General features: G+C 41.9%; 1 protein-coding gene across 1 annotated transcript in view; it reads left to right on the plus strand.

Moving 5' to 3' along the window:
• Positions 1-352: 352 nt before the first annotated feature.
• The window catches only part of slc49a3 (solute carrier family 49 member 3), an 84,735-nt gene continuing 67,245 nt past the window's right edge, over positions 353-17,842 (plus strand). Inside the window, exon 1 of the mRNA XM_060851573.1 lies at positions 353-522. Within this exon, the coding sequence (XP_060707556.1) occupies positions 388-522 (135 nt within the window). The 5' untranslated portion in view covers positions 353-387. The remainder of the gene's footprint in view (positions 523-17,842) is intronic.

Consider the following 17,842-nt stretch of genomic DNA (forward strand, 5'->3'; position numbering starts at 1 on the left):
GGGAATGAGAGTGGATCCGGTGCCGGTTGTTGGGGAATGGGAGTGGATCCGGTGCCGGGTGTTGGGGAATGGGAGTGGATCCGGTGCCGGGTGTTGGGGAATGGGAGTGGATCCGGTGCCGGGTGTTGGGGAATGAGAGTGGATCCGGTGCCGGGTGTTGGGGAATGGGAGTTGATCCGGTGCCGGGTGTTGGGGAATGGGAGTGGATCCGGTGCCGGGTGTTGGGGAATGAGAGTGGATCCGGTGCCGGGTTTTGCCGGTTACCAGGTGTGGCTGATCACGGGATCTCAGGCACCGTTGCCCTCAGCTGATTGGTCGAGGACCATGTGGACGTGTGCAGTGGATGGGGCGCCTGCGCGGTGGCAGCTGTTTTGCCGGGTCCCGGGAATGATGGAGCCGAAAGGCAGCGATGGCGGCCGTGGCCGTGAATCAGAGGCCGGTCTGGCCTTGCGCTATCAGAGCTATCGGCGCCGGTGGTTGGTGTTGTTCGCCAGCAGTGCTTTGAGCTGCTCCAATGCCATGGTATGATCGGCGCTTTGAGCGGGCGATGTGTATGGAGAGCCCCTCGATGGTTGTCACTGAGGGACTGCAGCAGGTCACCATGTTGGCTCCTTTGCTGTTGGTCCTTGAGCTGAGGCTCCAGAGATCTGGTATTGCCTTGGTAAGGGCCGAGTCCCCGGTACTGCATTTCTCGCCACTGTTTCTGTTTCATACTGCGGGATCTCTGTGAACTTGACGTTGCCTGTTTGGCAGACGTTTCCCTGAAGTTTGAACACTTGCCAGATTTGTAATACTGACGAATTGTAAATAACGAACTTGCATTATGTGTTTTGATCAAATCATTTTGATGCCTTTTCGAGATTTCTTAGGATTTCTTGACATGTTAAAAGAGGATTGACGTCAAAGGTTGCCGGTTGTCTTGGATGTTATTTCATGCGAGCACTGTATTGTGTGAATAACCTGGAATGTTTTCCATATCTATTGTGGCTGTCAGCTCCTAATTAGGGGTTGTCTCAATTACCAAGACTGACTGAGTTAGAGATCTGTCCAGCATTTGTCAGTTCTTGCAAAAGCGCATGCCTGGTCTCTGGTTCTGACTATCATGTATATAAGTGTTTTGAACTTTGTCTAGATGTTTTGAAATATCTTTGGCAAAAATGTCTATCAGAAAACATGAGGATGTCTTCAGTGCACACCAATGATGTTTAACAATGCTGTTCATCCCAAAGTTTTGAGGTTGATCCTATCCTCATGTCTTCGAGTAAAAAGTAAGGTCTGCAGATGCTGGAGATCAGAGCTGAAAATGTGTTGCTGGAAAAGCGCAGCAGGTTAGGCAGCATCCAAGGAACAGCCCTTCCTGATGAAGGGCTCTGGCCCGAAACGTCGAATTTCCTGTTCCTTGGATGCTGCCTAACCTGCTGAGTTTTAACCAGCAACACATTTTCAGCCCTATCCTCATGTCCTCAAGAATTAAGACCTTGTCTGTAGAGTGATTTAGCAAAGGTTCATTTAGGTTAGGATAGAAGATTTCTTTCATTCTGTCCTCAGAATCCAAGGTTAGTCCTAAACTGCTTTGAGTTCAGAATTGATTTTAACAGAAAATTCATGGAGTCTCTTCATGTGTTTGTCCTGGTTGATGCCAGTGCTAACATTTGTATATTTTGGTTTTGTAATCTACAAATTCTGTATTCTTGGGATTTTGTTTTCCGGAATAGAGTCTACGTTGTCTGTTTTCTTGTCTGTCTTCCTTGTCTCCACGCAGGCTTTATAAGGGCTGTTATCTTGGCCTTGTTGATGCAGGTTGTGATTGCTTTTGCACTGCAGTTCCTAACTGAAAGGGCAATAATCTGATGGTGAAAAATGGTTTCTGCTGTAAACCATGAAATGTAGCTTCTTGGAAATATTGAAAGATAGAGGAGGAATATAGATTTCTCTGGTAAATGACCAATTTCTGAATCTCTGACAAAATGAAGAAATTCCAAGCGACCTTTAGAGATGTCATGACAATTGTAATTTTCAAGAAAGGTGACAAGTTGAGTATAATACCTGTACAGAATAGTGCTACCCTCAACAGTTGAGAAAGCCCTAGCTAGGTGACTAATTGCCCTCTTCAGTTGCAGTGGAGATGCTTCCAGAGTCTGATTATGGCTTCCAATCCACAGATGAGTAACTGAAATGTTCTTCACAACACACTCCATCCCAGAAAAATGCTGACACCCTTTTATAAATTATGTACTTTACTAATCAAAGGCTTTTGAATGATTAATCAAACAGACCTTTGGTGGGTTTTGGGAGACCAACTAATTTCAGTAACAGAATTTATGGCAGTGTACAAGTAACAGTACTTTGTAATGTCTCTACCACAGATCCCCTTCCTTCAAAATAGATGCCAGATGGGTGTGTCATAGCAGTGATTCTGTTGTCGATCTTTCATGCTGCAATAATGCTTTTTGAAGGTATAACTACAGCACTAACCTCAACTGTCTAAAAGCTGAATTCGAGCCAATCGCTACTTAAGTAGAACTGCAGTCTGCTGACATTGCAATGATTACTAACTAGTTCAGAAATACAACAAAGTTGATGTATTCAGCAGTGCACAGAACTTGCCTTGAATAGCACAAAGACCAAAGTCCTATACCAAATCACATCAAATGGATCAAATCCAATTGAGATTTGCAGTGAGGTATTTGAAAAAGTCTTTCATTTTCCATATATTGGCAGATAGCTAACCCAAAAAGTAAATAACATACACCCCAGAGTCCTGTGTACCATCTCAGCTTTAAGTTAAATATTTTTTGTTTTTGAGAATCGTGATATTGAACTTAATGATAACTCAAATCATCTGTTGGGCAGTGGTCCTTCTGACATGTTTGTGGTTTTGAACCTTGAACAAAACTTTTGCCACATTGAGGTCTAAGGATGACAACCTCAACACAGTTTAAGATTCTGTGAATCAAGTAGGATGACAAAAGAGGAAATCTGACTTTAATGCTCAGTTAGCATGGTTATCTTGCATAAACTGATGTGAACTGAACTTGGTGCTAAAATGCTTGATTTCAGAATTTCAAATATTCTATTTCACTTCAAGAAGAATGTTCAGAGGGATCAAAAGGAGGATTTCCAAAATTATTTCAAAGTTTGTAAAAGTGTGGTTGCGTTAATATCAACGCATAAAGCAGATGCCCAATTTTGATGAGTTGGCATTTCAGTCACAACTTATGCCAAGACATTTGTGAACAAGAATGAGCAATGGTACCTAGTAATCATGTTGCTGGCTTAGTAAACCAGAAGTCCAGGCCAATGCTATGGTGTTGTGGGTTTGAATCCCACCCTGGTAGTTGATAATTTTAGAGTTCACTGAATAAAATTTGAAATATAAGGCTAGTGTTAGTAACGATAGCCATGACAAGTATCGCTGTTATAAAAATCCATCTAGATCACAAATGTCATTTGGGGAAGAAAACTAGCTCTCTTGGTTTGGCCTATATGTTATCCCAGACTCTGAACAATGTGCTTGATTCTTGACTGTCCTCTGAAATGACCAACTGAACCACTCCAGTTCAAGGGCAACAGAGCAATGTCACTAAGAGACAGTGAGAGACTGCAGCTGCTTAAGTGAACAATTTCAATACCCTTAACTGGCCACCAGTGTCCCCTCCGTGGGAGAATGTGTAAGTATAAGGTGGAGATCCTTAGTTCATCTGCAGGCTCTCAGCCAGCATTGGCATCTCTTTCATCCTGCCATCTCTGAGGAAGAATCATCCTCAATAAGATAAATCTGTATTCATCAGTAATCTGTTACTGCTGAAAATGTTGCTATAGGAAGCCTCTCATATTGCTTCTGCAGAACATCAATTATTTTCATGACTGATAGCAATATAATAGTGCAAGAATGATTTTTCTTTTACCCTGCCCTTTATATGTTGTTTTGATAGGACGGTCGTGAAACTGGAGATGTTGTAATCAGTCTACTGTAATAATGTGCTCATTGTTGACTGAAAAGAACTCATTGTGTACAGGCCATCTTTGGTTGATTGTATCAGGAGTTTTCTGATTGTGTATTTCTCAGCTTTTAATGGTAATATATTTTCAAATACATGTGCTTTAGTATGTAGTACATTAATTTAGTTGAGTCTCATTTCCACTGGAGTGTCACTGCAATGTAAACTTAAAATGCATTGCAAAAGAATGTACATGCCAATTTTAGTTAACTGTAAAGTTCACTAAATTGAAGAGTGATATTTGCAGAAGGTAAGAGAATGTGGAAATTGGTTTTGGTTTTTTTTAGAAAAGTTTTGGAAACAAGTAGAAGTAATAGATAATAAAATCCAACTACAGGACCCATTCTGTTTGTTTCCTGGACATCCATAAGAATGAAAAACAATTGTCAGAATGGTATAAGAAAAAAATACAGCTGTACGTTCTTGTAAAATATCTGCCATGCAGGTATGAAGGGTGAAAAATTCAGAAAACTGTGCACACCAAATGTGTGTGTGTGAGAGAGAGAGAGAGAGAGAGACAGAAGTGTTGTGGTTTTTAACTATGATTGTGGAGGTGCTGGTGTTGGCCTGGAGTGATGCACTTCACCTGATGAAGCAGCAGCACTCTGAAAGGTTATGATTTCAAATACATCTGTTGGACGATAACCTGATGCTATGTCATTTCTGACTGAGATTTTTAACTGTAGTGACTTTTAAAGTATGTTGAATTCTCTCGGCTTTAATTACTATGGTGTTCCTGCATGAACAGCTTAGTTATTCTTGGAATTATTTAACTTCTCAGTTTAAATTTCCAGAAAACTAAAATACGATCTTCAATTAAACTGATCACTGTCCAATTAGAGATGAGATTAGTTTTAGTTACTCATTATAACTGAAGGCACAGAAACAACTGGGGCAATGTAACATCCCATTGGGAAATTGACTATAGTAGAAGTGGGTTGTGTTTGTGATGTGATCTTTAAATTTGTTGGCATGAGATTTTGTCTCCGTGCTTTTCTGTCTCATTTCCTATTTCACATAACTGGATTTTTGCCCTTGTTTGCTTTAGCTAAGTGATTGACTTAACCCTTGAATTAGCATCAGTAACAACAAAATAATAACTGAGGGCAAGTTATTTAAGCGGTTAGATTTGTTTTCATATCTGTTATAGAGTCATTTGTTTGAGAGAATGTTATACAGTTAACGGTTCTGATTATCTGGACTAACTTCAGACTGCAGACTTTATTGGGGAATTCAACAAAGTTGCAACCTCTTCATTTTTGAGTTCCTTTTTCTTTCCAGAAAAGTGCTTTTACAGGGAGAAATGATGTGCCCTCCTTCTTTTGAAACAAGAAATTGGAATTGACTGTCACACTTTGTAGCATTTCTAAATATTTTGGTATAGCAATAGAAAACTGAACAAGTTAAATTATTTGAATGTATACATTTATTGATCAATAATTAAACAGACTTAAATCTCGACCATCGTGTGAAAACTTTAAGGACTGACACATTGGGGCTTGTGGTAAAAACAAAAAGAGAACTGATGTTATGTAATCTCAGTCATTTGGCATCTTGCTAAAGATGAGTCAAGGTTGCATTTCATTTAAAACTGGTTTCGCATCCTTACAATATTGAAGTTATTCCAGATTTTGGCAAAGATAAAAATCTCATTGCTTGGATTCCTTGTGCCACCTCTATATAGCCCCCTCCCAGGTACTTTTGGCCTTTTAATGTCGATTTTGAATCATTTGTTACTGACTTGCAGTGGGTCAAGTTGGATTGTCATATTGCAAAACAAAATAAATATCAGCTTTGGCTGCATGTGAAACTTCAGCTCAAATTTGATGACGAGCCTGAACTGCAGACACTGCGAAACATCAGGAAGAGAAGGAGGTCTCTGAAGTTTCAGGGCAGAGTCGCACCTCTGAGTAATTACACCAAACTTATACTGTAATCAGGGACACAAAAGTGGGACAAAAGACTGCAGATGCTGGAATCCAAAAGTAGACAGGCAGGAGACTGCAAGAACACAGCAAGCCAGGCAGCATCAGGATGTGGCGAAGTTGACATTTCGGGCGTGACCCTTCCTCAGGACTGGAGGTGAGTGTAGGGTCTGCAGCTCCCCCAACTCCCACACCAACCCCTGAAGAAGGATTACCTGAAAAGTCGACTTCACCACCTCCTGACATGAAAGTGAGAGGCCTTTCACAGAATCTCAGAATTGTTATGGTGCAGAAGGAGGCCACTCATACTTGTTTTATTAGCTCGTGCTAATCTCCTGCCTTGGGTTAAAACATTTTACCTGTAAACTTGTTGCCCCTTATCTCAAATCTACACCACCTGATCATTGAGTTCTCCACCAAAGGAAAGGTTCCTTCCTGTCTACCCTATCAATGCCCCTCAATTTATGCATCTCACTTGTAACTCCCCACAGTCTCTTCGGCTCCAAGAAACAACACCAGTTTACTCAATCTTTCTTGATAACTAAAACTCTCGAGTCCAGGCGACATCCTGGTAGATCCCTGCACCTTTCCAGTGCAATCGCATTTCTCCTAGAATTAGAGAACTACATACAATACTCTGTAGCCTAGACAATGTTATTTACAGTTCCAGCGTAACTTCCCTGTTTTCAAACTCTGCCTCAGATATTAGAGGCATGTGTCCGAAATGCTACCTTAACCACTTGATCTCCTATCTTGCTGTCTGAAGGGACTGTGGTCATACACAAGATTCTTCTGAGCGATGCTTCCCAGGGTCCTACTGGTCATGTATCCCCTTGTCACCTTTGTTCTGTCTAAGTGCTACACCTGAGACTTAACCAAATTGAATTCTACTTGCCACTGATCAGTTCATCTGACTGACTGACTGCTACCTTCCTTATCTCACTTAACAGCCTGGGATGCGCTTCAGCTGTCCTTGGGGATTTATCAAATTTTAAGCCTGCTAGACAACTCAGACCCTCCTCTCTGTCTGTGCTAATTGATGTAATCATACCACAGCCCTTTCCCCGACCTTCATACCCATATCATCTCTCTCACTACTGAACACTGACACACAATATTCATTTAGAACCCCATGCTTGTCCTCTGGCTATGCATAATGAGCACTATCGATTAAAGCTTTAAACTACGTAGTGAAGTGGGTGGGGTCTGTTGGATGGAAAAGTATGGAAAAAGTTAGTCAGAAAGGAATCAGCAGAGGTTAAAGTTTCCAGATCTCTCAATAGGACGTTTGGAAAGGGTCAGGAATCTAACTTCAGATAAGGAGGCAACTAAGAAAACAGGGACAGTAAATACAAGACTTGATGTTGTTATATTTACATGCATGCAGTATATGAAACACTACCACCTGATGAAGGAGTGTCACTCCGAAAGCAAGTGTGTTTCCAATTAAAGCTGTTGGACTGTAACCTGGTGTTGTGATTTTTAAACTGGATTGAAATTGGCAATATCATGTTGTGGGTATCATCAACGTGCCTACAAAGGGATCAGAGCTGGGAACTAAATATCTAAGGATGCGTGTCTTATTGAAAGGACTGGCTGATAAGCAGGGGGCTGAGGTTCCCTCATTAATAAATGAAATATTTTGTGATTAGGAGTTGAAAGGTGTAGAATCTGTGTGGGTTGAGTTGAGGAACAATAAAGGAGTAAAGAACATGATGAGATTTGTGTACGACCTCCGAGCAGTGCTCAGGATGTGGGGCAGAGAATAAATCAAGAGATAGAGCAAGCATGTTAGAAAGGCAGTATTTCAATAATCATGGAAAACTACTACAATATGCAGATGGATTGTCCCAATCAGGTTGGTAGTGGTTCTCAAAAGGAACTCCTGGAATCCCTTGAGATGGTGTTTTTGGACTAGCTTGTGGTACAACCCACAAGGGAATAGCTAATTCTGGATTTAGTGATGTGTAATGAGGCAGATTTAATTAGAGCTGGAGGTGAAGGAACCCCTCGGGACTAGTGACCATAATGTGACAATCCACTCTGCATTTTGAGAGGGAGAAGCTGGAATCAGATGTGATGGCATTATGGTCGAGTAAAACTAACTACCAAGACATGAGGGAGGAGCTGGCCAGAGTTGATTGGAAGTGGAGAATCGCAGGGCAGACAGTGGAGCAGTGATGGAAGAAGACTCTGGGAGTAATTTGCAAGGCATAGTTGAACTTCATCCCAAGGAGGAAAAAACATCGTAAGACAAGAATGAGGCAATCCTGGATAACAAGGGAAGTTAGGAACCATATAAAAGCAAAGAAAATAGTGTGGTGGAGATTAATGGGAAGCCAAGAAGATTGGGTATCCAGCAAAGGATAACTTTTTTTTAAAGTTGAAGTAGGAGAGAGCTATCTAATTATATGAAAGATTATAGGAGTTTTTTTTATCTAAAAGGTGAAAGAGAGTTAAGAGTGGATACTGGAGCACTGAAAAATGAGGGTGGAGAAATAGTAATGGTGAACCAAGAAATGGCAGAGGAACTAAATAGGTACTTAGCATCAGTGTTCACATTGGAAGACACCAGCAACAGACCAGAAGTGAGATGAAGAGGAATTTCTTCAGCCAGAATATGGTGAATCCTCAGAGCTGCAGCCGGCTGTGGATGCCATGTCATTGAATGTATTTAAGACAGAAATAGGTCCTTGATTAATAAGGGGATCTAAGGTTACAGAGAGAAGGCGGGAGAATTGGATTCAAAAAGGTATCATAACATAGAACAGTATAGCACAGTACACGCCTTTCGGCTCTTGACGTTGTACCGACCTTTTATCCTATTTTTAAGATCTTGTGGCCTAAGTCTGATACTACATCTCTTAATCTTATGCTCCACGAACATATTATCACTGTGATCCTTAATGGGGCAGGAGAGGGATACCTCTTTTCCTAGTTATCATTTTACCTTTTAATGGACTTGTAAAATAACTGAGGCCTGTCCTTTGTTTTACTTGCTGTTATCCTTTCAGGCTCCCTTTTTGCTCTCATGATTTCCTTTTTAAGTTGCTCTTGCACATTTGGTACACCTCTTGGACGACTACTGTTTTGAGCCCTGAAATCTCCCATTTTCTTTGTCCAATTGATCATGGTGTGCAATTAGTTTGATTGGAAATCCGGAGTAGTCAGGAAAATTGGTCATGAGTAGGAGTAGTCTCTTGGTCCCTGAGGAGTTGTCTCATTGTAGTCTAAATACAAATGGGGGAAATAATGGAGACATTTAAGGAGGTCACAACAGTAGTCAGGGATGACTTTGTTCTGCTTATTGATTGGACAAATCAGATAATCAAGTGTAAAAGGGAAGACAAATTTGTATAGTACATTGCAAATCTGGCAATGTCATAAGGTCACTTTGAAAAGAGATCTTGTAGTTAAGCTTCCAGGGTATAGTAACCATAAAGGAGAAAGTGAGGACTGCAGATGCTGGAGATCAGAGCTGAAAATGTGTTGCTGGAAAAGCACAGCAGGTTAGGCAGCATCCAAGGAACAGGAGAATCGACGTTTTGGGCATAAGCCCTTCTTCAGGAAACATAACACAACATTGGCTTGCTCTCCATCAAACTTAATTTGCAATGTCCTGAATTTAAAGGTCATGTACAGAGGTATGAAGGAAGAGTTGCTGACCATGGGGGTAGGTGAGATGAGCAGAGACAGACGTTGAAGCAGATTTTTCATAATGCTCAGCAAAATTCCTTCTAGTCAAAAGGAAGGACTCAGTAAGAAGAATGACAATGGTGGTTAACAGCTGTAAAGAAGAGAATCCATTCAAAACTAAGACGTACAAATCAGTAAGAACTGGTAGGATTGGTAGCATTTTCAGAACTAGCACTAAACTAATGAGAGTGCGGGATGGAGATTTTGAATAAGGAAGTAAACTGGCATGCAATAGACAAACGACAAGAGTTTCTGTGGGTATATAAAAGGAAAAGAGCTCAAAGAGTAATGAGGGACCCTTGGAACTGCAACTAGGAAATAATGGGTAACATGGAAATAGCTTTTAATTTAAACTAATATTTTTTATTGGTCTTCACAGTGGACAACACTATAAACTTTTGAAGATAACAAATAGAGTTAATGGTTTCTAGCTGAGACACAGATTACTTAACAAACTGAAGGGGCTAAAGACAAGTCTGTTCATCTCGCATCTGTCATTAAGAAAATGCTAGAATCCATTTGAAAGAGGACAGTTGGAATGTCAGCATGGTTTTATGAAAGGGCAATCTTTTTTGACAAATTTGCTAGACATCTTTCAGGATAGAACAAGCAAAGTTAATAAAGGTGAAATGGTAATTAAGACGTATTTGGATTTCCAGAAGATGTTCAATAAAGGCCACCTTAAAGTTGGTTGCACAAAATAACAGTTCACAATATTGGGATAACGAACTAACGTAGACTGTGGATTGGTAACACACAGAAGGCAGTGATAGTCAGAGTCAAATCGCATAGAAACAGACTTTGTCCCACTTGTCAATGCTGACCAAGTTTTCCAAATTAAACTAGTCTCACTTGGCTGCGTTTGGCCCATATCCTTGTAAACATTTTCTATTCATGTACCTGTCCAAATATCTCTTAAATGTTGTAACTCTGCCTGCATCTACCACTACCTCTGGCAGTTTATTCCACATGCAAACCACTCTCTGGAAAAGTTGCCCCTTAGGTCCCTTTTAAATCTTTCTCCTGTCTCTTTAATTTTATGTTTGAACTCCCCTATTCTAAAGAAAAATCTTAGCTATTCATCTTATCTATTCCCCTCGTGATTTTGCAAACTCTTTATAAGGTCACCCCTCAACCTCCTACGCTCCAAATGATCGCAGCCTACCTAGCCTTTCCTTATAAACTCAAACCATCCAGTCCTGGTAAATCTTATCTGCATCCTCTCCAATTTAATAATATCCTTCCTGTGGCAGGGCAACCCTAACTGTACACTACGCAAAAAGAGACCATATCAACCTTAACATGACTTTCCGATTCCAAAACTCAGTGGTTTGTGCAATGAGAATAGTGGAGTCTACATTACGGCAAGTATTTGAAGAGGAGGTAGATTGATTCATGGAATTATTTCTTCACTTCACATTATGTGCAGGTGAAGAAAATTATTTGATCTGCTGCCATAAACCCAATGCTATCAGCACAATTACTAGAAAATGTTCAGGATTAAGATTAAACTTTGGAAGTCTAGAAAGAATGATGCTTCAAATTAAATGAAATTAATAGGGTATTGCCTTGATATAGTTTGCTGTTAACAGCTTGTATACCTAATACACAGCAAAACTTCAGTGCTGTAGCCAAAAAAAATGCAAATGCTGGAAATCTGAAACAGAGCATTGTGGTGCAAAGTTTAATTGTTTGGACAGTATCAGTGGGTAGAAGAACAAGGTAATGGTTCAGGTAAAACCCTTAACCTAGCAGGCTTCATTTTCCTTTCTCCATAGGTTTTCAGTATTTTCTGTCTTTTCAATCCTCAGCATCTGTTCTGATGCATGTTTGTATTTGGGCAGGGAGATAATTAGATATTGATTATCTTTCTAAATACTGTTCATAATCCTTAAATAATATCACAGACCTGATCAAATATCACAAGAATTTATATGTGTGAACCTTTGTTTCCCAGAGCACTGAAAGTTAGGATTGTTTTGTTCATGTTGAAGTCTTTGCTGCTTTGACCCAGGATCTGTTAAACACTTATCCATGTGAATTGTAGTGATCTATCAGCCTTGCTCTCGACATTGTATCTTTCTGTGTAGAAGTTTAACAAAATATTCAACTGTGATTTCAGTCATCTTGCAAGGCTTCAAATTGCTTGAGTTTGAAGGTTTGTGATGATCTGTAACTATTGCAACCCTTGTTGTCTGGATGGCTGGTTTGTATGCACCACTCTGCATCGCAATGTTGTTTCAAATTCTGCACTGGTCAAAGTTACCATGAAGCATTTTAATTCTCAACCTATCCTTTGCCTTGGGCATGGTGACACTTTGGTTAAACCATAACAGGTCGTCTCTCTCATGACGAAACTGTTCCTTTAACAAAGTTATGCAATCCTTTTTTTTCAAGAGGTTGTAAATGACAGACTCTGAAAAGTCTGGAGGTTGAAGGGTTTCAGGGCCAATTTGATAATAGCTGACAGATGCTCCCTCAAGCAGAAGGCTTTCAAGTTCCAAAAAAAAAACACTTGTCCAATGAAGGGGTGTGGCCAGTTCTCCCAACTCAGCTTTTCTGTTTATTTTTGAGCAGTAGTGCAAATATTGGTGGGCCCAGAAGCAGGTCCCGGCTGGTACTCTCTCTCTGACTTTTACAGTGTAAGAACTTGTTTGATTTTACCTTTTGTGCCAAGGGGTGGTGTTTGGGGGGATTATTGCAAGTATTTTGAACAGCATCATTAAGTTGGGATGATCTGTTGGGTTTTCAGATAGGATAAGTTATTCTGTATTCCGTTCTCTGTTCATGTTTCATTCAGTAATCTTCTAAATTAATTCTGTTTTGTTTAAAACTAAGTGGTTTGACCAGCTGATTCTCTCCTGGAATATCCACTTTACACCTGCTTAAATAGCAAAGTTAGGGTCTGGGCTACCTTCCTGACATGTTTTGAGAGATCTGGCCTGGTCCATAACACTCGAAAGAGAGCAGCACTATAGTCCAGAAGGAGTATGGTGACCTAATTCATAATTGCAGTACGTGATGTAATGTCTGTATGTTGTCTGTTATATATGGGCAATTTCTAATCTGACTTTAGTGTAATGTAAGGTCTGATTTTTATATACAGCAAACGTTTTATTAACTGGCACTCATGGGAACAGGAGTGTGCTGGTTGATCAATTATTCCAGTTTGTCATCCTGTTCCCCCTTCAGTCAAAGCAAAACATAGGTGACACTGTAGTTTTACCTTTTCTTTATTCCAGGCCCTAGAGAGAGAGAGAGAGAGATCGAGATCGCCCATGTGCGCAGGGACATGGGTTTCCGATCTTCTCTTGAACAAGAGTTTCTTCATGAACTATATAGTTCTGGGACAACACATCTATCCTGGGACAGGCTGAGCAAAGACATGTCAGAGAATTCCTAGGGGCCAGGCACTCCAACCACAACACCATAAACAAACATATAGATCTAGATACTATCTATCAACCCCTCAGAAAATGAACAGGAAATGACATCACCACAAACCCCAGGAACCCCATCCAGGAGAAAGATATAAATAGAAAGGAGGAGACAACAGCTTCGCTTCACTTGGAGGTCACCACTGATGATGTTACCTAGCCAGGTAATGAAACACCTGTATATCAAACCTACAGCTCAGCGAGCAAACTTACCCCCTAAACCACAACCTGAGCTACAAACCTTGCAAAAGGTCCAGGAAATAGCTGATGACATTTAATGTGAGCAAATGTGAGATCTTGCACTCTAGGGGGGTGAAAAAAAATACAGGCATGGACTATTTAGTAAGCAAAGTTTGGGAGAAGATTTGTAGCTCGTGTGCTCGTTGTTGTGGTTCTATTCGCCGAGCTGGGAATTTTTGTTGCAAACATTTTGTCCCCTTTCTAGGTGACATCCTCAGTGCTTGGGAGCCTCCTGTAAAGCGCTTCTGTCATGTTTCCTCCGGCATTTATAGTAACTTGTCTCTGCCGCTTCCGGTTGTCAGTTGCTGTCCGCTGCAGTGACCGGTATATTGGGTCCAGGTCGATGTGCACTGAGGATGTCACCTAGAAAGGGGATGAAACGTTTGCAACAAAACCTCCCAGCTTGGCGAACAAAACCACAACAACAAGCACCCGAGCTACAAATCTTCTCCCAAACTTTGAACACCTACGGGCGAGAGATGCTAAGACAAGCCAGGAAATGGGAATCCTGTGCCAACCGCCTAAGCGCCACATACGAACAACTCCGGTTCCTGCATGAATGCTGAAAGAATCGAATCCTTCCACCATGTGTCAGATACAGACCACCAGTCAACAATCCACAAGCCACAGCCAGACAGAACGGACTCAGGATGATCCAGGTAATGATTACAGACGCTCACAACAGACTTCACGAATACAGACAAGAAATTGCGTGCCAAAAATAGCTAATTTCAAAAACAACCAATCAGGAATGGACCCGGACCATAGAACAGGCTATCACCATAGTACAGAACAGGACCCCACGGCACTAAAAGAAAAAATGGCCAAACTAACACACAACAAAGAGGACACTACAACACACACCTGGGTTAGAAACCTCTCCCACAGACAGCTCTCAGACACGGAAAGAACAACACTGGCCAAGGCACTCAACTACAACCACAGGGACGCTAAGACAGCAGACTTCCCAGCAGCACTAGAATGCATACTCGGGAACAATGGATTGACAGAAGAGTCACAACAAACAGTGAGACAAAGTATCATACCTATGATAATAAGGAAAAGACAAACACATAACCTCAACACCAAGGAGAGGGAAGCACTAAAATCACTAAGAAATGATAAGAACATAATCATGCTACCAACAGACAAAGGCAGAATGACGGTCATACTGGACAAAGCAGACTGCATCCAAAAGGCACAACAACTACTTGCAGATACCAGCACCTACCAAAAGAGGGAGTCTGACCCCACTCCACAGCTCCCCAATAGTATAAACAACACACTGAGGAATCTACAAAAAAACGGCCAGATAACCAGGTCTGACCTACAAAGAATGAAACCTGAAAGCAGCAACACCCCCAGATTCTGAGGAGAAAGTGAGGTCTGCAGATGCTGGAGTATCAGAGCTGAAAATGTGTTGCTAGAAAAGCGCAGCAGATCAGGCAGCATCCAAGGAACAGGAAATTTGACGTTTTGTGCATAAGCCCGTCATCATCCTGAATGCTGCCTGAATGTTCCTTGGATGCTGCCTGACCTGCTGCGCTTTTCCAGCAACACATTTTCACCCCAGATTCTATGGGCTACCTAAAGTACACAAACCAGACATCCCATTCAGACCCATAGTATCACTACCAGGAACACCATCACACAAACTGGCGAAAGAGCTACAGCAGAAACTGAAACACCTGATCAGCGGATCCAGACACTCTATACAGTCAGCACAAGAATTCTTGGACGTCATCAGAAATATGATTACAAAGGTATCGTCCACATATCTGACCCAGAGTTTGGGTTGTACTTGCAGTAAGACTTTGTTCTACCCTTCGCATTACTGCTTCTGCTATGAGTCCAGAGATCGGTGAGCCCATGGGTGTCACGGTGGCACAGTGGTTAGCACTGCTGCCTCACAGCGCCTGAGACCCGGGTTCAATTCCCGACTCAGGCGACAGACTGTGTGGAGTTTGCACGTTATCCCCGTGTCTGCGTGGGTTTCCTCCGGGTGCTCCGGTTTCCTCCCACAGTCCAAAGATGTGCGGGTCAGGTGAATTGGCCATGCTAAATTGTCCGTAGTGTTAGGTAAGGGGTAAATGTAGGGGTATGGGTGGATTGCGCTTCGGCGGGTCGGTGTGGACTTGTTGGGCCGAAGAGCCTGTTTCCACACTGTAAGTCTAATCTAATCTAATCTAATCTAATATATACATAGACAAGGAAGAAACCATGGTCTCATTCTATGTAACGGCACTGTTCACCTCTATCGACAAAGGCCTAGCCAGAGAAACAATATCCAACCTGCTGGATATACAGAACAGACAACAGGACGATGAACCTATTAACAAAGACTGCATACTTAAACTACTGGACCTGTGCCTCACAACACACTTCACATTCAACAACCAGATATACGAACAAATCAACGGGACACCCATGGGCTCACCGATCTCTGGACTCAGCAGAAGCAGTAATGCGAAGGCTAGAACAAAGTCTTACTGCAAGTACAACCCAAACTCTGGGTCAGATATGTGGATGATACCTTCGTAATAATTAAAAACACAGAAAAAGAGAACACACACCGGATCATCAACGCCACACTCGCAGGAATCCAATTCACAAGAGAGGAAGAAAAGGACAACCAACTCCCATTCCTAGATGTGATGGTACAGAGAACACCGAATGGAGAATTCAGCACGAAGGTATACAGGAAAGCCACACACACAGACCAAGTCCTGAACTACGAAAGCAACCACCCCAACACACACAAACGAAGTTGCATCAGGACACTGTTCAGAAGGGCCACAACACACTGCAGTACACCAGAACTGCGAAACGAGGAAGAACACTTATACAATGTATTCACCAAAAACAGATACCCATGTAATTTCATCAACAGATGCCTAAGGGAAAGACAACGGAACGAGGAAATGCCCCAACCCAAAGGACTAGCCACACTACCATACATCAAAAACATTTCCAAACTGACAGCCAGGCTGCTGCGACCCCTAGGACTCAACAGTACACAAACCAACAGCCACTCTCAGACAACAACTCACCAGGACAAAGGACCCGATACCCAGCATGGCAAAACCAACGTAGTGTACAAAATCCCATGCAAGGACTGCACAAAACACTACATAGAACAAACAGGAAGATAGCTAACAATCCGCATCCACGAACACCAACTAGCCACAAAACGACATGACCAGCTATCCTTAGTAGCCACACACGACAAACAACATGAATTCGATTGGGACAACACTACTATTATAGGGCAGGCCAAACAGAGAACATCCAGGGAATTCCTAGAGGCATGGCACTCATCCACTGATTCTATCAACAAACACATCGACCTGGACCCAATATACCGGCCACTGCAGCGGACAGCAACTGACAACCGGAAGCGGCAGAGACAAGCCACTATAAATGCCGGAGGAAGCATCACAGAAGCGCTTCACAGGAGGCTCCCAAGCACTGAGGATGTCACCTAGAAAGGGGACGAAACGTTTGCAACAAAAACTCCCAGCTCGGCAAACAGAACCACAACAACTATTTAGTAAGCGGTGAGAAAATTCATAAAGCCAAAGTACAAAGGGATTTCGGAGTACAAGTCCAGGTTTCTCTAAAAGTTAACTTGCAGTCTGAGTCAGTGATTCAGAAAGTGCATATAATGTTATCATTTATCTCAAGATGGTTGGAATATAAAAGCAGCAATGTGTGCTTCTGAGTCTTTTATAAAGATCAAGTTAGGCCCCATTTAGAATACCATGTCCAAATCTGGGCCCCACGCCTCAGGAAGGACCTACTGGCATTGGAACATGTCCAGCGGAGATTCACCTGAATGATTGATTCTGGAATGGGAGGCTTAACATACGATGAACGGCTGAGGATCCTGAGATTGTATTCACTAGAGTTTAGAAGGTTGAGGTGAGATGTAGTAGAAACTTAAGATCATGCATGCCTTTAGGAAGAATGGACGCTGGGAAGTTGTTTCCATTCGGTGGGGGAGAACAGGACCCATAGGTACAGCCTTAGAAGTAGAGGGGCTAAATTTAGAATGGAAATGAGACTTTCTTCAGCCAGAGTGGTGGACCTGTGGAATCCACTGTCATGGAGCACAGTGGAAGCCGGGATGTTAAATGTCTTTAAGGCAGAGATTGATAAATTCTTGATTTTGCGAGGAATTAAGAGCTATGGGAAGAGTGCGGGTAAGTGGAGTTGAAATGTCTTTCAACCGTGATTAGATGACAGTGGACTTGATGGGTCGAATAGCCTTATTTCCACTCCTATGTCTTATGGTCTAATACCTTGTTAGCATGGACATGTTGGACTGAAGGGACAAGTTCTGTTCTGTACATCTGACTCTAAGATCAGCCATGACATGTTAAGTGGCAGAGCTGGCTCAAAGGCTGAACTACCTACTCCTGTTCTTAGTTCCTAGATCCAATTTATTTTAGAGTTGATATTTTGAACACAATGGCATGTGGATTTTCGTGTGTGAGGGGATTTAATGCTCAGCTTGTTTAGTATTTCTGGAGTTGGGATCTCT

Source organism: Hemiscyllium ocellatum, chromosome 36 (assembly GCF_020745735.1).
Source record: "Hemiscyllium ocellatum isolate sHemOce1 chromosome 36, sHemOce1.pat.X.cur, whole genome shotgun sequence".
Classification (NCBI taxonomy): Eukaryota; Metazoa; Chordata; class Chondrichthyes; order Orectolobiformes; family Hemiscylliidae; genus Hemiscyllium; species Hemiscyllium ocellatum.